Raw genomic sequence first — 27097 nt, forward strand, 5'->3', positions numbered from 1 at the left:
TGTGTGTGCTCAATTATCAGGACAAAACTTGAGCTGAAGAGAGAAGTGCTGTCTTGAATGCGTGCTCTATCAATTCACGTTCTTTAATATATTGAGTAGACCTGTTGCACCAAATTGCAGCCATGTTTCAGGCCTCCTGAAAGTGGTGAAAAAGGAACAGAGTCGTTATGCTCTTAGGAATCCTACACATTGCCAGCTGCACATACATTTTCAGAAATAAATGCAACCGCAGATAAGCAGAGGTAAGTAAAAACTTCCAGCACCCGACAGGTGAAAGTATTAGTTATGTTTCTGCTAAAGAAAGGTGTGTGTGGGGCGGAATTAAAGACAGTGTTAACAGTCACTAAAATCTCCATATTATGGTGAATGAAAGTAGAAAGGAGATAAAGGCTGTTGGTGGATTTGACATTTCTGAGAAAGCCTGACGGAACCTACAACCTGGCTGGGATACTTTGAAATCGCCTTGCAATTCAACACTCTCTGCAATCTGCCAGCCTACATATGTTTTAATGGGATAAACAACGGCATAGCTTCTTAATCAATGCTCCTACTTGCCATCAGTCTGTAAAACAGTGGAAGTCAGTTGCTCTGCTTATAACTGCATGAAAATGTAATTTTAAAAGACACCCCCCCCCCCGTAATAGCACTCAATATTTTTAACAAACCAAGTCTTTTAAAAAATGGAATTACAAAAAGTTAAAATAAGTTGCCTCTTCTATTTAATGGCAAGGTAAACTTTCTCTTTTGTAAAAATGTGAAAACAAAAGAAAACAACTGCCTGCTAAGAAATAGCAGGGTTAACATGATATGTTATTTGAGACTGGATCACACAGTGTATGTATGGCTGACCATCTGAATGGAACCTAGTGCAGCAGATAGAGCACTTTCTAAACTCCAAAAGGGTAAGGCTTAATGTGCTGGGAAACTTTATACGAAAATAACTTACACCCCCAGAATGGGAAAAAACCAAGGTAGAACATAGAAGAGATTACATGACATCCTCATTAAAGAACCTCCTCAAGTCTCATTATAAAATTTATATTAAAACTTAGTAAAGTGCATCTTTTAAAAGACTTGTCTAGTGAAAGAGCATTTTGAAAATATAAAACACTTAACACAAGACATATAATAATAGTTAAATCAGAATGTACATTTTCAAAAACTACTTTTTAAATTTTTTGATTCACTCAAGAATAAATGGTGTCAGCTACAGTAGTGTTCACATTATTCTCCAGTATTATGCAGCGTCATATGGTTTTGTTAGTTGGCAACCTTTAGATTTGGAGCATGGCAAAAGAAGCAGTCTAAACCACCGCTACTTCTCTCTGTGTAATAAGGCTCCTCTGGCAGACAGGTGCCTGCCATACAACCATGCTCAGATTTTGGGAAGCTTTGGCGCACTGACCACAGGATTGGCCTCCTGTAAGTACCTCCGCCCTGCATTCTTGTAGTCATAAGTACACGTGTGAGTCTCTGCATAGCGGTGAGTTGCGCAGAAGTTGTTTCCACATCTGAAAAGAGAAAGGCAAGTATTAAGAGATCTTCCAAAAATCTCATATTCCAGATACTGCCCTGGAAATAAAATGCGCCGTTTTTGATTGGTGAAGGTCTCATCTAAACGAGCTGAGCAACACAGGAAGGCTAGTAAAACCAGAGAGACAAAATCACAAACTCCTGATGCGAGATCTGCATTCTTCATACAGCACAATCCACTGTATGTTCAATGGAAAAAAGTCCCACTGTGTTGGATAAGGAAGATATTGGAGAACTGGCAAAATCAACAGCAAAATTAAGAGAATCTAATGATGAGTGTTTTGTGAAAGAATGGGTGCTTTTTCAGACTACTTAAATATTATAGTATGGTGAACTCGTGAGCAGGATTTCAGTTATGAGCAACAGAAGTAATTTGATTATAATAATTTGGTTATGATTTGATAGATGGAAGATAGGCTGCAGCAGAAGGGGAGTAAAAACAACTGCATGGGAAAAGGGGTGGGAATTCAACAAAAATAAGAGAAAAGGCCAACTTGTGTTACGACTATATAAAAATGTTGAAACTCAATAAAATACAACTGGAGAAAAACCAAGTCGCACTGTGCTGAATGAGGCTCGCTCCCAGGAAACTGTGAATCAGAGTCCAACCTAAAAGGGTTAAAAGTACAGTATAGCACTAAAGGAGGAACATTGGCTTCGGATGGAAAGGGGCTGTTGGGAGGAAGAGCACAACAGATGAGTGGGGAAGACAGATGCCATAAACTGGTTGGGATCATGCCGGGGTTTCTATCCTTGCTTGTTGGGGGCCCATGCTAACTACAAATAAAAAGGGGAAGGTTGATTTCTCTTGCAGTCTGCTCTGTCACACCTCATGATGCCTCAAGGGTCACTTGAGTACTGAGCCTTTGGAGCAAATTTCTGAGAGGCATTGGGATATACAGGGAAAACCGCTGAAGGCTGCCTCTCCCCCCCCCATCCCCACCTTCCATTAGCAAAATCCACCCTCTGCTGCTGTTATCAAAAGCCCTTCTGAGGGTGGAAGGGCACAGTAACTTAATCTGAGGCAGCAGCACTCATATGCTGGATTAATAACCCAGGTTCAGACCAGTCAGATGAAGTACTGAACTTTGATCCTGTTGAACAGTGGGGCAGAGTCAGTGGGACTGAGGTTTATAAAGGCCTTGAGAAGATAGCAGGAGGTGACAGCCTGGCAAATGTATTATGTTCGCAAATGAGGAACCTAATGAGGAGATCGTATTTGCTTAGCTTGTCTGGAACAGCAGGGTGAGAGGTAGGGAGTCAATCGAAAAGGAATGCCTGAAGTTGGAGAGAGATAGAAAAAGGGTATAAAAAGGTGACGGTCAGAGACAGAGGAAAAACTACCCAGAGCAGGCACCCCCAAACTGCGGCCCTCCAGATGTTTTGGCCTACAACTCCCATGATCCCTAGCTAACAGGACTAGTGGGCGGGGAAGATGGGAATTGTAGTCCAAAACATCTGGAGGGCCGAAGTTTGGGGATGCCTGGCCTAGAGAGTGACCAAGTAATCAAGGCAAGAAAGAGCAGAGGAAGAACTGGAACAAAGGAGGGGGGAGACCAGAGTCAATGAGAGTCACTCAGGCTTGCAAGTTCAGAGATCATGATGTCTAAGAACCAACAGCTTTGTATTTGTAGCTTTGTCTTGTGTGTCTGCTGTAGTTGCAGCTTAACAACATTGCAAAGCCATTTGAACATGTCCGATCTGTTCAAACCGTGAGAACAACACTAATGGATTCCAGGCATGCACTTCAAACAGGGTGATAGTGTCCCTGCTGGGGTCCTATTATAAAATGCCACAAAAATCCCCACAACCACCACTTCCAAGTGTATCAAACAGCTTGTAAGTAAGGAAATAACTTGTTTCACCAATTGTCTTGGCCAGCCAATTCCACTGGATTATTTTGGAGAAGGCATAAAGAGCCAGTGCCTGAACACAATCTGGGAGACATTTTGCAATTCCCTTTGTCATGTATGACTTAGCTGAGATTCCTGCATTGCAGGGGGTTGGACTAGATAGCCCCTGGAGTTCCTTCCAACTCTATGATTCTATTGTATCTGGAAGAAGAGGGTGGTTTTATTCAGAGCAAACCCACTGAAATTAGTCATGGGGGCGGGGAGAGCAGAAGAAGTCAATTATTTTAACAATAGGGCATAACATTAAGATTTCTCCCAGCAGCAATGCAACCCTGGTAAATGTCTGTGATTCCACAGGGCCTAAGAGTGCCCTCCCTCCCATTCACACAAATCTCTACCACCTTAAAAGGAAGCTCAAGGTAGGACTCCTTTTGAATGAGATGCAAAATATTCGGCGACATTTTACAATGGACTGCCCTTCATCACTTGGAGATTTATGTCAAGAAATTTCACATTTTATCAATGAAGAAATAATAATCATTAATAAGTGACAAAGCATGGCAATAATCTTTTGTTTGAAGAAAGACACATTTAAGGTGCAAACTCAACCTACCTACATTCATAGCTAGTAGCTAATCCAGTTTTCTTTCCACAGAAGAAACAGTGCTTTGCCATTTTCTTTTTAGGCTGAACTGAACCATTCACAGGTGGGAGATGAGTTGCCTCACCTGCTTTCAAAAAGCAAAACATTCTCAATTTATATGTGCTCTCAGAGAAATGGTGTAAAAGAAAAACAGCACACAGGGAAAACTTTGCTTCACAGGTGAAAAACAGTTTCTTGTTTAAAGTGACTTTTCTATCCCCCAAAAATTACATAATGCAAACTTTGGCAGCAATAAACATGTTAGCCTGACACATGTTGTTTGCTTAATGTGCTTTAATAATAAGTAAGGCAATCTTAAGTAAGGGACCCAGGTGGCGCTGTGGTTAAACCACTGAGCCTAGGGCTTGCTGATCAGAAGGTCGGCAGTTCGAATCCCTGTGACAGGGTGAGCTCCCGTTGCTTGGTCCCAGCTCCTGCCAACCTAGCAGTTCGAAAGCACGTCAAAATGCAAGAAGATAAATAGGAAACGCTACAGCGGGAAGGTAAAGGGTGTTTCCATGTGCTGCTCTGGTTTGCCAGAAGCGGCTTTGTCACGCTGGCCACATGACCTGGAAGCTATACGCCGGCTCCCTCGGCCAATAATGCGAGATGAGCGCGCAACCCCAGAGTCGGTCACGGCTGGACCTAATGGTCAGGGGTCCCTTTACCTTTAAGGCAATCTTAAATACAGTATTGCATATTTTTTTGTTAGCGCAATATACGCTATATAGAAAACTGAAGTGATTTTAGTTATGTGAGATCTATGCTGCCCAGAAGAACTTTTTTTAAAAATTTAGAATGATTACCTTTGAAGAGTTTTGGTTCCAGAACTGCTGTCTATAGAACAGAGAGGTTGGATACTACCTCTTAGATCCTAGTTCAGGTTCAAATGAGGTAAACAATTTCTAGCTGATAACAGCACTACGGATTTATTACTCACCTGTTCTTTTTCCTGCAGCCACAACACTTCCATTCAATCCAAGTCCAGGGGACTAAAAAAGAAAGGGTTTTTTGTATTAGTGGATTATGTGTACAAAATGCTGGGTTGGGAAACGAGCACTAAAGCAAGATAAGTGCATTATGCTTTTAGCACTAAGACGTTGCACATTCTTCTGTGCCTTTGGGAGGGGTGGGTAGAAATGCAAATCACAATTCCTTTATATCTTCCGTCATGTATTGGAAGTCTGAATATATTCATGCTGGAGGCAGAGCAATCAGTGTAAAGGTCTGGAGATTGTTATTTCTCTCCCCCCCCCCCCCGGTAAATACACTGCATAGTATTCCGATTAAAAGCCCCAAGTTGATTTGCACAGGGACCCAGGTGGCACTGTGGGTTAAACCACAGAGTCTAGGGCAGGCATCCCCAAACTGCGGCCCTCCAGATGTTTTGGCCTACAACTCCCATGATCCCTAGCTAGCAGGACCAGTGGTCGGGGAAGATGGGAACTGTAGTCCAAAACATCTGGAGGGCCGAAGTTTGGGGATGCCTGGTCTAGGGCTTGCTGATCAGAAGGTCGGCGGTTCGAATCCCTGCAACGGGGTGAGCTTCCGTTGCTCGGTCCCAGCTCCTGCCCACCTAGCAGTTCGAAAGCACATCAAAAAAGTGCAAGTAGATAAATAGGGACCGCTCCGGCGGGAAGGTAAATGGCGTTTCTGTGCGCTGCTCTGGTTCGCCAGAAGCAGCTTTGTCATGCTGGCCACATGACCCGGAAGCTGTCTGCGGACAAACGCCGGCTCCCTCGGCCTATAGAGTGAGATGAGCGCCGCAACCCCAGAGTCGGACACAACTGGACCTGATGGTCAGGGGCCCCTTTTACCTTTACCTTTATCCTTAATCACAATTTGTTGTGTAATTTGGTGAACACAAAGAGGTAAAAATAAACTACTGACTTCTTATTGAACGGAAGCTTATTTTTAATAAGATACAGTGGTACCTCGGTTTACGAACTTAATCCGTTCCGGAGGTCCGTTCTTAAAGCGTTCTTAAACCAAGGCGTGCTTTCCCACAAAAAGTAATGGATTAATTCATTCCGGACAATGAAAAACAACCCCTAAAACATGAATTTAACATGAATTTAACTATCTACCAAGACCATTGATCCATAAAATGAAGGCAAGAAAATGAAGGCAATAAATGTACTGTACTATAAATAAGACAGCATTGTAGATGATGAAAAATAATATATATATTTTTTCTTACATGCACTGGTGATAGTAATTATTTGGATGCGGGGTGGCTTTTATCCATTTCTGCAGGCACACAACCAACCAGTAGCTGAACTGGCTTCCACACAGTCACAAAACCAAGTCACAAAAACGAAGCAGCAAGCCACAGTCACAAGTCAGTCCCATAAATCGAAGAACAAGTCACAGTAAAAAAAAGAAAGAAAAAGCCACACAAACAAAAACGCAAAAAAATAGCAAAAGCAAAAGGTCCAAATATCACCTCTTTGTTGTGTGGGTGCTCGGGACTCAACAGCCGACAGACTCAACAGGAAGCCTCTGATTAGCGGCGGGGGACTCAATTTACAAACGGAACACACTCAACAGGAAGTGGAACATGTTCTGCTCCCAAGGTTCACAAACCAAAACACCTACTTCTGGGTTTGCAGCGTTCTTATTCTAAGTCGTTCATAGACTAAGCTGTTCTTAAACCAAGGTACCACTGTAAATGATTTTGGCATTTTATAGTGTTTTCAAAAAGAGAAAGTGCTAGTTTCAGGTGTGTAGTGTTGCCGCGGCACTTCAAAAACCAGTTGATGAATTTGAACCAAATTTGGTACATAAGACTCTCGTAGTGTACATAAGCATTGACTACCGTAGTTTTTGCTTAGAAAGACACGATGGGAAGTGGGAAAAATATTGCATTTGCTATCCCACCTTTCTCCCAGGGTAGGACCCAAAGTGGTTCACAACATGAGTTAAAAGCAAATGCAGCTACAAGACACACCAATGCAAATATGAAAAACAATTAAACAAGTTACCGTAGTATTGGTATATACCTCTTCAACTAACATTTTTTGCTGACATGAAATTTCATACAAAAAATTGTTATTAGAACCCCAGACACTGAAGATTTCACTGGGAAAACCCATATGCTGAACATTGTTGTTTAGTCGTTTAGTCGTGTCCGACTCTTCGTGACCCCACGGACCATAGCACGCCAGGCACTCCTGTCTTCCACTGCCTCCCGCAGTTTGGTCAAACTCATGTTTGTAGCTTCGAGAACACTGTCCAACCATCTTGTCCTCTGTCGTCCCCTTCTCCTTGTGCCCTCAATCTTTCCCAACATCAGGGTCTTTTCTAGGGAGTCTTCTCTTCTCATGAGGTGGCCAAAGTATTGGAGCCTCAGCTTAAGGATCTGTCCTTCCAGTGAGCACTCAGGGCTGATTTCCTTCAGAATGGATAGGTTTGATCTTCTTGCAGTCCATGGGACTCTCAAGAATCTCCTCCAGCACCATCATTCAAAAGCATCCATTCTTCGGTGATCAGCCTTCTTTATGGTCCAGCTCTCACTTCCATACATCACTACTGGGAAAACCATAGCTTTAACTATACAGACCTTTGTAGGCAAGGTGATGTCTCTGCTTTTTAAGATGCTGTCTAGGTTTGTCATTGCTTTTCTCCCAAGAAGCAGGCGTCTTTTAATTTCGTGACTGCTGTCACCATCTGCAGTGATCAAGGAGCCCAAGAAAGTAAAATCTCCCACTGCCTCCATTTCTTCCCCTTCTATTTGCCAGGATGTGATGGGACCAGTGGCCATGATCTTTGTTTTTTTGATGTTGAGCTTCAGACCATATTTTGCGCTCTCCTCTTTCACCCTCATTAAAAGGTTCTTTAATTCCTCCTCACTTTCTGCCATCAAGGTTGTGTCATCAGCATATCTGAGGTTGTTGATATTTCTTCTGGCAATCTTAATTCCGGCTTGGGATTCATCCAGTCCAGCCTTTTGCAAGATGAATTCTGCATAAAAGTTAAATAAGCAGGGAGACAATATACAGCCTTGTCGTACTCCTTTCCCAATTTTGAAAAAATAAGTTTTATTCCATATCCAGTTCTAACTGTAGCTTCTTGTCACAAAAGCTGTTGTAGGACTCCCCGCTCCTAGGTGGTCCCAGTGACTTCAGTCAAATAAAATAAAATAAATCAATAGGCCCTTCAAATGCCTGTTGACATTTTAAATATCCATGAACATTAATTGAACATGTTCCAATTAATGAAGTGGGGGTGGAAGAATGCAAACCCCTCCACAATTTTTTTATGACAGCAACTTGTTCAGGGTTTAATGTCAACCTTTAAAGAGAAAGATGAGGGTGATGATGCCCTGACTATTTTAGTTCGGGAAGGATTTTATTTATCTAAATATTTACATACCACTATTTCATAAAACACATCAAAGCAGTTTATGACAGACGTTACATTAAACCATATAAAAACGATTAAAGCCAGACATCAATTAACCAGTGTAGAAAAATGCATTACAGTATATGTTTGCAAGATTTAGAAGAATGCAGGAAGAGTGTGTTAAACTGCTACACATGTCATAGATAGCATTCCATACATCAGCTGCTGCTACTCTCTACAAAACCCTAGCATGAAAGAGAAAGAAATCATTCCTCTTTTCTCCACAAAGAACTGAGGGAATGAAGAAGTGACTGGGGGGGAAAGTACCAGTGAGAAGTATTTTCAACCTTTTGCCCACAGGCACCTGTTATCTCCCATTTTCCCCTGCCTTATTTGGGCACTAAGATACACAGAACTCCTTGTGTATGCCAGAACAGTCTCCTCTCTTCTGCTAGTGCTGCTATGGGAGCCTTATCCTGCACCAGGCAAATTGTGCTGCTTGTTAAACAAGGTGAACTTATGTAGGTAAGGTGCAGAAAGGGAGCAGGGCTGCAAAATATCGGTTTCATGTTCAACAAAGCATAGAGGTAAACAACTGCTGGAATAATTTTTATCAGTGCGATTTCTGCTGTTTAACTTTTGGTTAATGGCCACTGTTAATAGCATAATTATATCACTAGGAGAAGGGGACGACAGAGGATGAGATGGTTGGACAGTGTTCTCGAAGCTACGAACATGAAGTTTGACCAAACTGCGGGAGGCAGTGGAAGACGGGAGTGCCTAGCGTGCTATGGTCCATGGGGTCACGAAGAGTCGGACACGACTAAACAACAACATCACTATAATAGCATAATTATATCACTGTTTGTACTTCTCTGCATTTCATTTCCCCCTGACCTGCTTTACAACCACTTATGATGAAGTGAATGGCCTAACATACCGGTAGCTGCAAAGTAGAGCAAGCACTTTCCCGTCCTGCCCCCCCCCCCAAACATAGCCAGGCAATATTCCCATCACCAGCCCAAACCAGGGAAGAAATGCGAAAACACAGTATCTCAGTAAGAACCTAAAGTGAATGAGACTTCTATGTACAATTTTTGTTGTTGTATTTGTGTTGCCCTTGAGATGGGTTGGCATCAAAAGCTGAGCAGCTTGAATAAAAACAAGAGTCATATTCAGCCATCAACGCTCCCAATACAATAAGTATTTGGGCAAGGGGTGACTTCTGATCACAGGGAGAGCCTATGGGCGTTTCAGTGTCTTACGTTTTGCAGATATATCCCAATGCTTGGTTGGCAACTCAAGGGTCAATGGGCACAGTTCCATACCCCCCCTTGCATCATAATAATAATAATAATAATAATAATAATAATAATTTATTATTTATACCCCACCCATCTGGCTGGGTTTCCCCAGCCACTCTGGGCGGCTTCCAACAGAAATATTAAAATACACTAATTTCTTAAAGATTAAAAGCTTCCCTAAACAGGGCTGCCTTCAGATGTCCTCTAAAAGTCTGGTAGCTATTTTTCATTTTGACATCTGGTGGGAGGGCATTCCACAGGGTGGGTGCCACTACCGAGAAGCATTACTGCCTCTGAAGAGCACAGCCATCCTGAGAGCCTCCTCTGAATTTGTCTAATCCCCATTTAAAGCCATCCAAGTGGATGGGCATCCTTGCCTCCTGCAGGAGCAAGTTCCATAGTTTCAACCATGACTTTCTTTTGTCTGTCCCGAATCTTTCAACAAAGGTGAAGCATAAAATTATTTTGCTTCTAGGGATCTAAAATGGGACAAAGCTCACCCCTCCAGCCCCAAAACACAGTTTGTTATCCCATATATATACTGGTCACTATATATACTGGTTATTGGAGTGTGAAATATCTGAATAAGGCTGATGTACTGAAGATGGGTGTTTTAATATTGCCTTTCAGTAAAATTCCCAAGTGCAATTTGCATAAGCAAATGCAGATTAATTCATGCTCCTGGTTTCACTGAACATGTTGATAGGCAGTTTCTAATGGGCCACAGTGGATCAAGCTAACAGTTCCCTTCTACATTACTCATAATTTGGATGTAGACAGCACTGAACTATTAACATGAATTAGAACCACATATGGCTTAGCTAATGCAGCCAAGTGTGAAACCGGATAGATAGGAAGATTAAGCAAAACCTTTTTGGATGATCAAACTGGAAGTCACAAGAAAATGAATGAAATTTATCACCAAGATATAAATTTAATGCCAAAATTATGAAGTCCTAGGCTTCTGCGGGAGGCAGTTCAAGACAGGAGTGCCTGGCGTGCTCTAGTCCATGGGGTCATGAAGAGTCGGACACGACTAAATGACTAAACAACAACAGGCTTCTGAAAAGTATGGCTGGTACCTACCTGAAAGGTAGTTTTCCACTGGCAGTGCAAGGCTATTGGGTTGGGCTTACGGCTTGAAGAGGTGGTCAAAGGCACCCTGAACAAGCCCAACATGCCTAAGAAATGCTGATACAAACAGTACTGAACACCCAGATCTAGTTCTCAATTCCAGCTGCAATCAGCTTTGTGACTCTTAACAGAATTCAAACACAAATCAGGCCTTTGGAGGAGCACAAAGAGGAATCACATCTATTTTGAAAGCTTTAAGTACTTACTAGGAAGTATCCGGGCATTTCATTGTGGGGAGTGGCCATGTTGTAGCTTTCTCCTTGAAAATGCTGGAGGTTTGTAGTTTGCGCAATACCAGAAGTCCGAAACCTGCTTGTCCTACAGGAATTCTGCAAAGCATCTCTGTTTGAGCTCCGAGCCAGGGAACTTAGAAAGCCCACATTGTTGACAGAGGCAACAGGATCTTTGGATGCCTTGACCGCTACTTCTGTGACTTCCCGTGCCTCCATTTTAGAAAGGTCAGGTCTTTTGCCAGGAGAGTCTAAACCTATGCCGTGAAATTTGGAAGTCCTTGGATAAGAGGAGTCGGCTAAATTGTGCAACTCCAAGGATCGCAGAACATTTGGCGAGGCAGCGGGCCTCAAGTTGCCAACCTCGAAAAACTTGGACTGAGCTTGAGGTTTCCGAGGACTGTAATGTGTCACCTGTGTGGAACAGTGAAGAGGTGACAACTGTGTGTTCTTCTGGGGACTTAGTTCACAAGAATTAAGAATGCTAGTATCTGGTGCTGCAGGGGTCAGGAGTCTTCTAATGGTCTTGTTTGGAAGATCTGCAGGAGCAGAGTCCTCGTCCCCCTCAGATAAATGGAGCTCAGTGTTTACTTTTCCTATTCCACATAAATCGCTGCATGGCTCAGCTAACAAGGCAAAAGTGTCAGAGTTTGGTATAGCTTTTTCTTCTGCAGCATACACCTTTACATTTGTGAGATTTGGATACAAGAAAGGACCAGCTTCGTTTGTTGCCGAACTGTTATCTATATTTCTCCCAGGGTGCCTAAGTGGAGCAGGGACTGGAAGAACCACACTGTTTGTAGGAAGTTTTGCATCTTCTTTTTCCACACGTGGAATTTTAGGGGGCAGCCTAATGCTGCCAAGTGACTGTGGAGCAGTCTCCCACCTGTCATTTTCCTTTACAAAGTCATTACTAGTGGATGGCATCCTTCTGCCAGCAGGTGTTAAAAGCGAAAGTGCATTTTGAGAAAAGTCTGAGGTATTTGAATTCCTAGGAGGTAGGCACGGTTGTCCCATACGGCGGAGCGCTCGCAAAAATCTCTGGTGGGCCGCTGTGACTGAGCCACTAGATGGGCGAGGAGCCAGTGGAGGATGGGGGTTCACTTTAACAGTTTTTTTAGGCTGTGAAAAAGGAAAAGGAGATGTGGTTATTATTACTTCTTCTGCGTTACAATATTCACAAAAATTCCGAATTTTTCCGAAATAGTCTCTTCCCACTTTCTTTAACTGCATACCTTTCCCAGTATGGCCAATTAAGAATTCAGTGAATATAAATGTTGCTCAGTGTCCAGACTAATAAAAGTTCAAAACTATAAGTCTGCATAGACGGCAATGTTACTAACCAATTCTTTTCTAATAAATAATGAGAATATCGGGGGGAAATCAGATACACTAAATAACACCGCTTTCCATTTTTTAAAATATAAAAACAGATTCTCATCTAGAAGTTGTTTACTATATACAGTCGTACCTCGGCTCTCGAACGCCTTGGGAGTCGAACGTTCCGGCTCCCGAACGATTGAAAACCGGAGGTGATTGTTCTGGTTTTCGAATATACTTTCGAAAGCCGAACGTCTGACGGGGCTTCCGATTGGCTGCACGAGCTTCCTGCAGCAAATAGAAGCCACGCTTTGGAAGTTGAATGTTTTGGAAGTCGAACGGACTTCCGCAATGGATTCTGTTCAACTTCCGAGGTACAACTGTACATTATACTAAAACTGCCTCTTTGTAATAAGTGGCACACACATATATTCTGGGCCTATTATATAGTGAAGTATTATCTTTTGTTGGAACAATGTCTGCTATTGAAATAAAAAGTTGCTACAGGCAGATCAGGATGTTTTTTCTCTCTCCCTTACTAAAGTTTTGGTCCAATAAAAGTACCCTTATTTCTATATGTTTCCTCACTTTAAGCAATAATTCCCTCTAACAGTTCTGTGATGAACACTTGTAGTCCATAAAGGTTAAGGCAGTCAGCTAACTCTTCAAAAGAAATGAATATACAGATAGTAAGTAATGTAAGGGGTAGAAGAATTTATGCATTCACCTTTTTACTCAGATTCATGTTCTCCATCTTTGCTCTAAGAAGCTTCATTTTATTCATCGTAATAGAATTCTCAATAATCTGCTCACCAGAAGGAGATGCCTCTGTATCTTCATCATCATCCGCATACAAATTATAAACAGAAGCACCACTGGCAAGGAGAGTGTGCAAATTTACATTTTAATATTAGGTATTTAAGTTGTAAATATAGATGCCAAACATTCAAAGCAATGGGGGGGGGGAGTTGTCAAAAGCTTTCAAAATTAAGCAGGATAATATGGGAAGAGGGGGTACCCTGGATACATTTAGGGCTTTGAAGATAAGCCCCGGCACTGAATTGTGCTTAGTGACATACTGGTAACCAGGGCAGTTGTTTTAAAATCAATATAACATGATCTCATGGGCAAGCACTGGTCCAACATTAATGCACTTGGGTCCTGGATCAAGTAAAGTTTCTGAAGAGTCTTCAATGGCTATTCCATTGCCTCTTCTGAAACAGCCTTTGACCCTTCCTCTATCATCACTCCATCAGGCTACCTGAACTGCTTCCATCCCAACCTTGTTATTATAATTTTTAGAACTGGTGCCTGGAGCTTACTTTCTCCCTCCTCCACCCCCAGCCTCTTTTCCTTGAGTCTCTTGTCTTTTGTGTTGTAAGGACAGGGACTAGTTTTTGTCAGCTGCTCGGGAAATCTGTTCAGCTGAAGAGCAAGTATATAAGTAAGCAAAGAAAACATTTTCAGTCACTGTTCTCTGGTTGCATGCCCCCAAGGTCTTTCAACACCACATTTTCAGGATCCATTGTTCCATAATTTTAGAATTCTATGCCTTTTCCTTCCCCCTCAAACCTATGGGCCTGTCAGACTCCAATCTGCCTCACCAGCCCTAGCAAAAAGTAGAAGTGCTTCTTCAGAATGGGGTCCTGCAAGATTATTCCTGCCAAATCTGTAAGGCAAGTTTCTATGTTGGACATTTTGTAACTTTTCTGAAAAGAAATAAAACCCAGTATACCTTAACGATTCAGACAATGGTGTTAAAGTCCCATCTCCCTTGTCTATAATACGGAAAAAATTCAATTGATCTCCTTCGCGGTATACTAAGAAGGTAACCTGTTTGCTGGATGGAACCTTCTCCCAAATATCATCACGGCTGGGATCCATGTATTCTGTTATTTCCCTAATTGGGTCTCCCACAGGAACTAAGAGGAAAAACAACCAGAAATATTTTATTGCCTGAAAGCAAGGATGCACACATATCACCTAGGAAACATACTGAAAAGATTTATCTCCTGAAGCTATCCAAAAGTGTCTGTAATAGGCGATATTAAGTGATTGTCCACATAACTTCCTCAAATAAATAATTAACCTAACTATGATCAAGTTACTGTCAAGAAAGAACTGCTTTCAAATAGAAATTTAATAAATAAAATCAATAACTGTCTAGACCTTGTAATGCTTCAGCAAACTTTACAGCAGCTCAGAAAAAAAGAGAGCCCCTTTACCCTTACCAGCAAAATCGTTGACAAAAAGGCCGGGCTGCACTTGTAGACAGATCTCTAGAGCTGACACAGGTCATTGTGTGGGCCAGAGTTTGTCCATCTTTTGGGGCCAGTGGCCACATTTCAGACTTTGAGAAACAGCTGTGGCTGCTGGTCGTAACATGGCTGCCACAGGGGAACATGGCATAACAGAACACCACCATGAGGGGCATGATGTGACACAAAATCAGGAGTACTGTATTGCTGCTCAAGACTACCTCGTGCTTACCATGGGAAGTCGGGTATATCCTGCTGGTCTTGATTATGGAGATCACACAATATAGAGCTCTCTCACCCACACGCCCCACACAAATACCGCCCCCCCCCCAACATGCATCTCTCTCTGCCCCACATTGCACATACACAGACCACAGTCATGCACAGACCCCTCTCTTCCATGCACACACCTCACAGATAGCTCTCCCTCTTCCAGACCACACACCCCTCCCTTCTTTCTTCCTCTCTCTTTCTGGGGTGATGCAAGTGCTAGCTCACGACTGGCAGGCAACAAGCAAGCAATGAGGCAAGGGGGTGGGGAAGCCTTCTCTGCCGTCTCCCCCCACCCCACAAAAAAGAATCCTTGTAAATCGGAATGCAATGGGGCAAACCTTTCCAGCTCCAGCAACTACTTCTGCTGCCTCTAGTACCACTATTTGCTGCCATGAAAGTTTTGACACCAAGCTGCCAAACTTTGAATACAGGTAAAATGGAGCTGGTATTGTGCCTGCCGCTTCCTTCCCAACCCGGCAAAAGGTTTAAAAAGCCCATATTCACTCCGAATATGCCAAATTCTAAATTTACGGTCAGGGTCCTTCTCCACAATTTTCTTCCTAACCCTGATGGGAATCGTAATCCAAAACACCTGGCAAAGGTTACAGTAGAGCATTACCCTAGAATCAGAAGGCACACCTCTTCATACGGTGGAATTGGGCAATATAGATAGCAAAAGGCTCAATTCTCACGGGCTGCAAAGAGAGACTCTAAGCTCAGAGACCCAGGTGGCGCTGTGGTTAAACCACTGAGCCTAGGGCTTGCCGATCAGAAGGTCAGCGGTTCAAATCCCCGTGACGGGATGAGCTCCCGTTGCTCGGTCCCAGCTCCTGCCAACCTAGCAGTTTGAAAGCACACCAGTGCACACCGTTTACCTTCCCGCTCCGACGGTGTTTCCGTGCACTGCTCTGGTTTCACCAGAAGCAGCTTAGTCATGCTAGCCACATGACCCGGAAAAACTGCCTGCGAACAAACGTTGACTCCTTTGGCCAGTAAAGCGAGATGAGCGCCGCAACCCCCGAGTCGTTCGCGACTGGATTTAACTGTCAGGGGTCCTTTACCTTTACCTTTTTTTACCAACCCAATGCCCACAGGCAACCCAAGGCACAAGCGAAAGCCTTTAAGGGTACTGTGACGCTCGGTGTCCAGGTGGCGGTCCCAGGTTTTGGCAACTTCCAAGGCTGTCAAACCTGTAGTAGCTATGGGAGGCCATCCCTACTGATGCATTAGAATTGCTTTTGCCCTTTCCAGAGAAGTATTTATACAGATGCCAATCAGCCCTTTTTGCTGTTGGTAATGACAGCAAACAATTTTCATCCTAGTACATGGATTTTCCATGCAAGTCTTCCTAAGATTTCACACATCCATAAATAAAAGATTTTTCTCATACAAACCTTGCAATTTTGAGGACTTGCAAGACTAAACTCTGTCTGGCAAAGGTTGCAAGCCCAAGGTTGATAAAAGGAACCTGAGGTCACGTGGGCTCCAAACTGACAATGCTGGATCAAGGAGTGCCCCCAAACTGTGAACCAACTCTTTCAGGAGGAGTGTAATGCCAAACAAAGCAAGATAAAACACCAAAGTCCTAGGAACTACCTGCTCATAGTGCCTCTGTCTTATCAGGATTCAGTTTTAGTTTATTGGTCCTCATCCAGCCCGTTCGTGTTTAAGAGTGTGGGGAATAAGAAGGAATCTAGCAGAATCCCACCCCACAAGCTATCTTCTGAAACTAATCTTGGTTTTAGAACCTTTAATACAAACATTTAGAGTTTAGTGGCTTCATCTGTGCTTTCCAAAGTTAATTACGTTTTCTCAAGATTAAGGAACCCCCTTCATAAAATAGCCTTTACTGCACTATTCATATAACCTCTCAGATGAAAGCGTCAGAACCAATGAGTTTTTCCTCCTTTGTATGTTGCTCACAAAACTATACCGCACCCATCCACCCACAACAGTTTCTAGTTATAGAAGGCCCAGATGAGGTCTTTCCCCCCAGTATCTGGACAAATGTATCTGGCACATTTTCCAAAGTGAATGCACAGCCCTAGTGCATATGGTAATACAGGAAAAGCTGTAATACAAGGGAAAGGAGACACACTCCCCTTTTGTGCCCCCATTCTGCTGTCCTGTCACATCAATGGCACCACAAGTTTTTATTAATATAGCACCAGTAGCTAGCAAAACATGCTTTCACTATGATTTAATTATGGATGCAGCAGAACTGGATTGATACAAGCAGGCTTCCTCTTTTGAAATTATTATTTTTTGCTGGGGGGGGGGGAACAGGACGGAAAGGCATTTCTCAATATTTCAGAGTTTTCCCTAGACTGGTGCTCCCAGATGTTGGTGGAATAAACTCCCATCATCCCTGACCATGCTGGCTACGGCTGATGCGTGTTGCAATGCAAAACATCTGCAAAGTACCAGGTTGGGGGAGGCTGGCCTACCAAGAGACACTCTAAAGTGGGTTTATCTTGTGCAAACCCTGCAAGTTTTAAAAACACACTTCTAGGCATGAGGACTCTGACAGTGCACTACAGAGTGAGGGTTGATAGATTTCCTGGGAGAGTCAATTTGAGTAATCTCTAATGATGGAATTGTCACTCTAATGATAATCGGGGGGTTTTAACATCCATGCAGTTATCTGTGCTCTCACAGGCAGCATCACTGAATGCCTGTCTTTGACTTTGGGCTACAGATTCAGTCACTATGGATGGTTATACAGTGATTTGCTGTAAGCACTGCTAAAAAGGATGATGAAACCAGAGTTGTGTCTTCTGCTCTTTTGCGATAATGATATTTTGCAAATAATAATGCTAAGGGCTTCCAATGTGGGAACCAAGGGTGCCCCATAGTTAGAACATGCATCCCACTGTCAGGTGATATGCCCATAGAAACCAATCATCTCTGTGTGTGCCCAGCATATTGAAAAGGGGAGGGGGGGGGAGAACTGCAGAACACATTTGACATTTACCCTTCAGCATTAGGACTTCTGTGTTGGTCAAATTGCTGAAACTATCTGCAGTAGTTCACTGAGTGCTCTGAACACTCATTCTCAATTCAAATTTTGTATACAACGCTAGACATTTCTGTAAATACAAGGGATCGAATGTTTGACCCACTTAATAATAAAGTAAACCACCTCTCTTTCAGCACTTGGTTCATACCACTCAGCTTCATACAATATTTATTGGTTTCTCTTGATGCAAGTTACCAAGAGTAGCTACAGAGCAAATGCAGTAACATTTGAGCGAGCACTAAGAACACACGTCTCACGTTTGTTTCTTCATTTCACTGATTTTGGAAATAAAAATGTTGCATCTTCCCTTGCATGGAAGTGTAGTAGCTGGCCACTTTGCCTGCCTCCACACCTACTATTTTATTGCAGACATTACAATGGCAGAGAGGACGCAAAGGCACGTCAGTGTAGTTTCTCCCACTTTTCTTTAAAGAACTTGTAAAAAGAAAATTACAGCTATGTTACGTTAAGGTTATTTTTCCTTTTTTTTTGGAAAGCAATTAGCTTTTAATATAATTATCAAATTTAGGTCTACATTTGAATCTAACAAGTCAAAGAAATGAATATACTTTTTGGGTTCCTCTTTTCGTTCCTCAAAGAGAAGGCTGTGGCTACCCAACAATTATCCTCTTTTAGGTACACCAAGGCTTGTGCTACGACACCTAAAGGAAGATGCAAACGGCACGCAAAAATTTCCGCCCAAACTACACAATGATACTTTAGTGGTGAAGAGAGAATACTTCAATAACTCTTGGGGCGAGATATATAGGTTGGGCCTTTTACCAGAACTGGGAGCCTATTGCCAAGTTACTAGTGTTATGTATAACAAGGCAGAAGTATGTAGAATCAATTACCACAGTGCTTTAACTCGTATGTCACTAGGGTGTGATTGCTTTATTACTGAACAGAAGCACAGAAAGGAAAGAAGCTCTCATTCACTTCAATACTGAAGCATGAGCATGTGCTTTACTCCCTCTCACCTGTCAGTGGGATCATAGTAAGTTTAACTTTTAGGTGGATTGCACTGACTTTGCAAAAAAATACTTCAGAGACAATTTAATAGGCACCTACCTCTTCTAGTATTAATAGGTCCACCTCGCATTGCCAATATCAACTTCAAAGTGCAGCCCTCTGAAATGCTGTAAACCAATAAAAAATGTTTTGTAGCCTTTTCCCCACAACAGAAATAGTATTTAAAATAGAAACATCTGTAATTGCATTTAAATACTCACTTGTAATCATTCAAGCAATAGTCGTCCTCTAGCTCTACATTGTTCCAGATTAAGTGTTGCTGAGATACGGGGATACCTTAAAATGACATTGATAAATTTTAATTGGCTTACTGACCTTGTAAAGCTTGTAAAGTTTAAGAACAGTCCGGTTTAAGAACGACTTGGTTTACAAACTCCGCAAAACCGGACAGTGTACTGGTTCGAGAACTTTACCTCGATCTAAGAACAGAATCTGAATGGTGGAAGGGCACCGGTGGCAAGAGGCCTCATTAGGGAAAGCGTGCCTCAGTTTAAGAACGGTTTTGGTTTAAGAATGGACTTCCGGAACGGATTAAGTTTGTAAACCGAGATACCACTGTAGCTACTTTACTTGAAAAGTGCATGCTTCCAAAAGTAAGTAGCCAGATGCAACAAGAAACTTACAAGCAACACGCTGTGCAAAGTGTGCCTTTCATCTATCTTGAAATTATTGCAAATCAATTTAACTCTACATACAAAGCAGGAACCCACAGGATGGCATTCCAGAGGTTAGTGCCACCACTGAAAAGGCTCCACCACCAATTCCTAGCTGTTTGATCTCATATGACATGCCATTCTCTAAGGCAGGCGTTGGCAACGTTTTCCGGCCATGGGCTGGAGCATTCGCACAGACTCTCGTCCGTGGGCCAGACATGGGCCACACATGCGCAGAAGCGATTTCCGGTGCCGTGCTGCCCATGTCTGGAACACCAGAAATGGCTTCTGCGCATGTCCACGGGTATGCAGAAGTGATTTCCGGTGCCGCAATGCCCATGTCCGGAATGCCGGAAATGGCTTCTGCACACGTCTGCAGCTTCTGCGGCTGCGCAGCCGCGATTTCCAGTGCTGCTTGGCGAGTCCCCGCGCCGCGCTGCCACGGTTTAGCGCAGCATGCAGGGGACTTGCCGAGCGGGCAGCTCAGTTCATAGGCAGCCCGTGGGCCAGATAAATGGCCTTCATGGGCCGCATCCGGCCCATGGGCCGGACGTTGCCGACCTATGCTCTCTAAGGCAATCTTATGCAGGTAGAGTTCACGAGAGAAGGAAATGACTGGACTGTATTTTCTTAATTTGGGGTTATGCTATTCTCTCCAGGAGAGCCATGTTGCGTTATGCCATGTCCCACACCACAGCCATTATGTGTTATGCCACGCCCCCATTTGAGATCACTGGACTCCTCTCCAAAAGCTGTATGACCATCATTACTATTTACTGTTGTTGCAACAGAGACCAGGCAAATTTAACCCATATGGTTTGAGAAGGTTCTGTTCTTATTTCCTTTGGGGCAGAGGTTGTTGACTGTATCAATGTAGTATTGAATATCGCATAACAATGTAAAGAGATCAATATCAAGTTAACTGATAAGAATTTTTTTTATGTTGTCTGGGAGCACTCATGGTGGTTAAAGAGACTGATCCTAGAAAACCAGAGCAACAAATCTTGGCTTGCTGTGTACAATGCTGGGGTACTGAATTTTGCACTAGCTGAAACTTCTGAGCACTTATATGTTAAAAAAACTACTACCAGTGAGTACTTGGGTTCTTGTGAAAGCAAGCTCTAATGATGAAGAAACTCTCTGAAGATACTTCTAGCATGAACAGTTGATAGATACCCATACAGAAAAGTGTATTTTTAAGATAAGTTATTACCAAAACATATCAGCTATCATTTAAATTAGCTAATTCACTGTCTTTTTAAATATCTCAATGATATAGGTACCTCTATGAGAATTCTTAACATGTAAACAATGAAATACCAGTACAATTCAATGGATGCTGTTGAATCGATGCTCATCAAATTTGCAGGTGTCACCAAACTGGGAGGGGTAGCTACTGCCACAGGAGAACTGGGATTCAAGATGACCTTAACTGATTGGAGAACTGGGCCCAAACTAACAAAACGAATTTCAAAAGGGACAAATGCCAAGTTCCACACTTAGGCAGGAAGAACCAGCTGCAGAAATATAGGATGGGAGACACCGGGCTTACCAGTTGTACACGTGGAAAGGGTCACGGGGTCTTAGTAGACCACAAGCTTAACGTGAGTGAACAGTGTGATGCAGCAGCAGAAAAGGCTAATGCTATTCTAGGCTGCATCAGCAGAAACGCAGTGTCCAGATCAAGGGAGGTAATAATACCAATCTATTCTGCCTTGGTCAGACCCAACCTGCAATCCTGTGTCCCGTTCCGGACACCACAATTTAAGGATATTGATAAGCTGGAACCGGTGCAGGAAAGGGCAACCAATATAATAAAGGGTCTGGAAACCAATCCTTATGAGGAATGGCTGAGCCTGGAAAAGAGGAGCCTGAAAGGAGATATGATAGCCCTCTTCAAATATCCAAAGGGCTGTCACATGGAAGATCCTAGAATTGTAGAGCTGGGATCCCGAGGGAAATCTAGTCCAACCCCCTGTAATGCAGGAATCTCAACTAAAGCATCCATGACAGATGGCCACCCAACCTCTGCTTAAAACTTCCATGAAAGGAGAGTGCTTCTATGGTCAAACAGCTCTTACCATCCAAAAGTTCTTCCTGACGTTTAGTCAGAATCTCCTTTCTGTGGCAGGAGAAAACAAGCTTGCTCCACCTTCCAGGTATTTCACACTGCTAGCTAGCTCTTCACACTGATCGCCACTGCATTACAGATCACAATGGCATGTTTTCTATAAAACAACCAGCTTTTCAAGAGCCAAGTTAAAAACCTCTCTAGATTTTTATAACTTAAAAGGACACGAACCTTCCAGTCTCTGGATTTTAGTTTTCACAGAAATAACTGTTTCAAAAGGAGATACCAGCAGCTCAAAGCATGTTCCTGTTAGAGTTTCAATGAAGAGCTCCATAGTCTCATAGAAAGCAAACTTGTAATGGCATGGTCCCATGTTATTATCATTGTAGAAAGGAGGTTCTTTCTTGTTGGCCATTCTAGGTACTTTAGAAATGCCTTGTGGGGAAGTCAGTTGGGAAGCGCTGGACACTGAGCTCCACGACAAGCCAAGTCAGCTCTGAACACGGGACATGCGGGATGCTGTTCATGTTTCAAAGTTAGCACCTAAGACAGACGCAGAGTCAGTAAACATGGTATTTGAGGAAAACAACATTTTTTAAACAAACAAACAAAAGTCTCTGAACTTCTTGTGTGAGTTGTGACACAAAATAACCTGACAACAGGTCAAAAGAAGGAACTGTTTATGGGCTGTGCTTACACTATCACCCATCAAAACATCAAAACATTTGCTTGCCTGGGCTGCTATTTGACTCGGGAGTAATTTTCTCAGCAATATTTAAACAAGCTAATAAATCAATATTAAGCACTGTTGTATCATAACCTAATTCTTTTCTATTCACACATGCAGCACAAAACCACTCACTTGCAAGAAGTTAAGGAGGTAGAATATCTGCAAAATCACACATACTGGTCAAGGCCCTTAAATGAGTTAACTCAGGGCGATGCATCCGTCTGCCCTGAGAGACAATGCAGTATGCCTCTGGGGATGAAGTCAACCCAGTGTTTGCAGCACCTATGTGACCTTCCATGGTGTGCAAGCCTGGACAGTGTGTATGGGGGTCCTGGGCTGCCCAAATGACAAGACACTCCTCTTGGTCTTGACGATGTGGTCCAAAAGAAAGCAGAGCAATACGTTTGGCAACAGCTTGGCTGCCGGAGTTGCCAGGAGGAGGCGTACAAGACGCCATCCAATCGTCTTCAGGACTCCACTCTGGATTAGTGTAGGGTTTACTCCTTAGCCTTTTCTTCTCCTGAAGATATCCCTCAAGGCAGCGGAGGTTTAGGATCAGTTTTCCTTCTGGTAGATAGGCTACCTTCCCAGGTTGATGAACCCCGTCGACCCCTCACTTCCCTCAAAAACACATTGACCATTGGATCCACTGTTGGTTCACAGAATCTGTCTCCACATGCAGGGGAAGTCCCTAACTCACTGAGGGTTTGAGACCCACCACCTACCCTCACCCAGTTTAGCTTTAAATTTGAAAGGTAGAAATTTTTATTACTGGGTTATTTATTATTTTCAAAACTGTTCTACATTTAGCAACACATAAAGCAGCATACTTGATAACTTGGACAGATGTTTAGCAAGCCATGAAGGCAAGCACACTAGCTAGGCACTTGGAAAGTTCACTTTCCTTGCTTCACATCTGATTTTGGGCCAAATTATGAACAGTAACCAAATAGGTACGATAACTTAAGCGTACCTCCTGCTTTCCCAAATGGAAGCAGCTATTTAACTGCCAGCTGTGTGCTCTAGGCTGCGCAGATTGTTTAGTTCAGGCACATCCAACTCCCAAGAGACTGCGATCTACTCACAGTCTAAAAAGACCGGCTGTGATCTACCCATTGTCATTGCCAGGAGTTGTTGAGCTTTTTTTAGGGGATGGTTGGCCAAAGGTGATCACTAAAATTCATACCGCGATCTACCTGAGACACCCCCCCCCCACGATCTACCTGTTAGACATGCCTAGTTTAATCAGTCTGTCACTGTAAGGGTTTCTAGAAGTTCACACAAGAGATTGCTGTACAATCTCTAACATCCCAATTCCATGCACGTTTATTCAGAAGTATGAGCAATTGCATTCAACATGGCTTACCACTAAGTAAACATGCATGGAATCTCAGCCTAAGTTGATCAAAACGTTTCAGTGAGGACGTGGCTAGAGTACCTGGGCTGAGCAGTGGAAACAACCATGAATATTTTTCTTCACTAGCACAATTCAACCCAGATTTATGAAATCCAACAAACACTGTGTGGGAAATGGGGCTTTGAAACTGAAATACTTGTGAAGCAGTTGCACACAGAAAGAATCAAAACCCACAGCTTCACCACTGCCTACCTGACTATGCGCATTAAATGCCTTTCAGCAAAGCAGCCTTAAGACCGAGTGCTGTGAAGTCTAAGAGGTTGAAAACTGCTCACTCTGGATGCCTGAGGAGGAACAGGTCTCCCATTATAAACCTGGCACTTCAAGGAGCGGCTTTGAGCTTCCGGTTCCGACTGGTAGCCTCTGGACTAACTTCCAGTTAATGCAGTGTGCCAAAGTTAGTGCAGTGTGCCAAAGTGACAATTGCCTGCAGCACCCTGCGGCTGAAACATGAAGCCTGTATAGCATGAGTAATTTATTAAAGGTTTGCTTTTATCTATTAACAATCTCAATAATATGAATAAAAGGAAATAAGAAATAAACTTGGGAGGGGGGGAATCATTTTTTGTTTGTTTTCTATTAACAATCTCAATGATATGAATAAAAGGGATGTATGAATAAAAATGGGGCAGGAGGTAAACTTTGGGAAAATAACCATATACACTAAGTCCACAACTTACATTACATTCTAGGGAGCGTGCCTAAAGCCAAAATTGTGTATAGACAAAACCCACTGGGTTCAATGGCAGGCGTGGTTGGACTAAGTCATTTTCACCAGAACCCCACCCCCTTTTGACTTTTTTTTGCCATGCACATAAAGCTGAATGCACACGAGTTCAACGTGTGCAAGTTGCGGATTCAATATGCATAAAATTCCATTCACTGCGTTGGCATCAAGAAGGAAACGTGAACACTTGTCTTTCAACCTTTGCCATATGAGGCTCGTGATACTTGGCTGCAGGAACCCTTGCAAAAAAAAATTCAAAGGGCGGCCACAAGAGGATACACTTTATGTACTCTTTGCAAGGGAAAGGGGCAGGAACTAAACACTGAGGTGAAGCATATAGATAGGAACTATAATTATATATATATAGTTATATAATTATATAATTATATTTACAGGTAGGTAGCAGTGTTGGTGTGCCATAGTCGAAACAAAATAAACAATTTCCTTCCAGTAGCACCTTAGAGACCAACTACCGAAGCTACGAACATGAGTTTGACCAAACTGCGGGAGGCAGTAGAAGACAGGAGTGCCTGGCGTGCTCTGGTCCATGGGGTCACGAAGAGTCAGACACAACTAAACAACAAAAATCTCCCATCACCCCCACCCCCAACTCTCTAAATATACATAAGGGTCTGGTGGCTTCTGTTTCAGTGTATCTGAAGAAGTGTGCATGCACACGAAAGCTCATACCAAAATAAAAACTTAGTTGGTCTTTAAGGTGCTACTGAAGGATTTTTTTTTATTTTGTAAACAACAAAGTTTGTCATTGGTATGAGCTTTCATGTGCATGCACCCCAATGACAAACTTAGTTGGTCTCTAAGGTGCTACTGGAAGGAAATTTATTATTATATAGTTATATAACTATCTGTAAGTATATATCTATATAAAACTATAACTATATATAGTTATCTATCTATCATCTGTCTATCTAAAACTATCTATATCTATATCTATATAAATCTATAAAACTACTCTCTTTCTCTCTCTAATTAGACTTCCTTGAGTCCCTGCCAGGATAAAAAAGTGGGATGCAAATAAATATATAAGAAACCCATATACGGTATAATGAATACTGTAATGCTAAGAATGCTAATTCTCAAAACAACACTCTTTTGGAAGGCGTCCCTCGCGATCCCAATAAACGCACGCATCCGGCGAAGGAGGGAGGAGGAGTGGCGGGAGGAGGGGAAGGGAAAGCGCGCAACGGCCGCCTCATCCTCCTCACCTGCCTGCCGGTCGCCTCCGCCTCTCCCGCTCTCCCCCCGCCCCTCGCGCGTCCCCTTCGGTCGCTGGACGGGGCGGGGCCAAGCGCCGCCTCACAGGACCACCGGTGCCGCCGCCGCCGCCGAACACGCGACCATCACGGGAACTAGGCTGGGAGGAAGGAGCGGAGGGAGAGCCAGCGGCCGCCCCCTCCGCTGCCGTTTGCCGCACTCACTCACTCCCGCCGCCCCCCTCACAACGCGGACGTTGCCACCTCCTCCCTCGTTCGCCCACCGTGCCTTTGTGACGAGGACAGGCGGGCTCCAGGCCAAGCCACCCAGAGGTCTCCGCCCTCCCGAGCGCCGCCGCCCAATCGCCTGGCGCTCCCGCGGCTGGGAAAGAGCGGAGGCGGGACCCTCAGCCGAGGCCGGGGCGCTGTTGGTCGTTAACGGAGCGTGGGAGGGACCCCGGATGTTGGGACCCCCGTTGCCGCTAGCAACGCGCCCTCGGCACTTCCGCAAGGCCCGGCGGCACAGCCGCAAGAGCTGCCGGGAAATGTAGTTTCGGCAGAGAGCCTGGCCCGTGGTAGCCGAACCCTAGTTAAAAGATGGACTACTGGCGTCTGGCATTTCAGTAACTTGGAGGGAGACATGCGGTCAGAAGTAGGACAATGGGTTAGCCTATCACAAAAGCAACTCTAAAAAGATAAGCTCTCAAGTTTGCTTCCACCCTGGGGAGTCTTGAGAACAGGCATAGGCAACCTGCGGCCCTCCAGATGTTTTGGCCTACAACTCCCATGAACCCTAACAGGACCAGTGGTCTGGGATGATGGGAATTGTAGTCCAAAACATCTGGAGGGCTGAAGGTTGCCTATGCCTGCTTAAGACCATTGAGAGACAGGAAATAAACTGTTTGCCACCGTCTTTCTGGAGAGACAATGGAGTGCACCTTTGGGGATGAACTGCTGCCCAGACACACTGTGTACTGGCCTGCGAGCGCTCCAGTTGGAGAACAGCCTTTACCAAAGGTGTCATGGGCTTTGAAGACAATCTCAGGGCGCAAGGGAGAAACGTGCTAAGAGGAAGGCATGCTTGGCAAATCCACACCGTGATCAACTCCCGCCTGGAAACCAATGTCCCCACTGTGGAAGGACATGTGGATCCAGAATTGGCCTCCACAGTCACTTACGGACTCATTGTTAAAACCGTGTTTATGCAAGACAATCTTACTCGGATACGAGTGATCGCCAAAGAAGAAGAAGAAAGAAGGGGGTCCTGGACTGGCCAGATGACATGCCTCTCAGCCTCGCTGATGTGATCCAAAAGAAAGCAGAGCAATACCTTTAGCACCAG

General features: G+C 43.6%; 1 protein-coding gene across 9 annotated transcripts; it reads right to left on the minus strand.

Moving 5' to 3' along the window:
- Positions 1-67: 67 nt before the first annotated feature.
- Positions 68-26139, minus strand: ZFAND4 (zinc finger AN1-type containing 4). Of its 9 annotated transcripts, none has more exons than XM_088670024.1 (11): positions 25768-26109; positions 24007-24098; positions 21899-22210; positions 19144-19219; positions 18983-19050; positions 14097-14283; positions 13089-13236; positions 11018-12163; positions 4970-5021; positions 4000-4114; positions 68-1511 (listed from the first exon to the last, which is right to left on the minus strand). In XM_088670024.1, exons 3-11 carry the CDS (start codon positions 22080-22082, stop codon positions 1376-1378), a joined length of 2112 nt encoding a protein of 703 aa, XP_088526150.1. In that variant the 5' UTR covers positions 22083-22210; positions 24007-24098; positions 25768-26109; the 3' UTR covers positions 68-1375. The 9 variants fall into 9 exon arrangements, with proteins under 9 accessions (XP_088526150.1, XP_088526147.1, XP_034993953.2 ...); XM_088670021.1 differs by having other exon boundaries at positions 4004-4117; positions 25768-26051; XM_035138062.3 differs by lacking the exon at positions 24007-24098 and having other exon boundaries at positions 25768-26139.
- Between the last annotated feature and the right edge of the window lie 958 nt (positions 26140-27097).

This window comes from Zootoca vivipara, chromosome 5 (assembly GCF_965207765.1).
Source record: "Zootoca vivipara chromosome 5, rZooViv2.hap1.1, whole genome shotgun sequence".
Lineage (NCBI taxonomy): Eukaryota > Metazoa > Chordata > Lepidosauria > Squamata > Lacertidae > Zootoca > Zootoca vivipara.

Bases quoted from the DNA above. Each gene is read 5' to 3' on its own strand.
- ZFAND4 (XM_088670020.1), bottom strand. From the start codon at position 22,082: ATGGCCAACAAGAAAGAACCTCCTTTCTACAATGATAATAACATGGGA. The intron at 12,164-13,088 runs GTGAATGCATAA...CCTTTTTCACAG, and splicing joins ACATGAATCTGAGTAAAAAG to CCTAAAAAAACTGTTAAAGT. The intron at 1,512-4,003 runs GTAGGTAGGTTG...TTCTCTTTTCAG, and splicing joins ATTAGCTACTAGCTATGAAT to ATGTGGAAACAACTTCTGCG.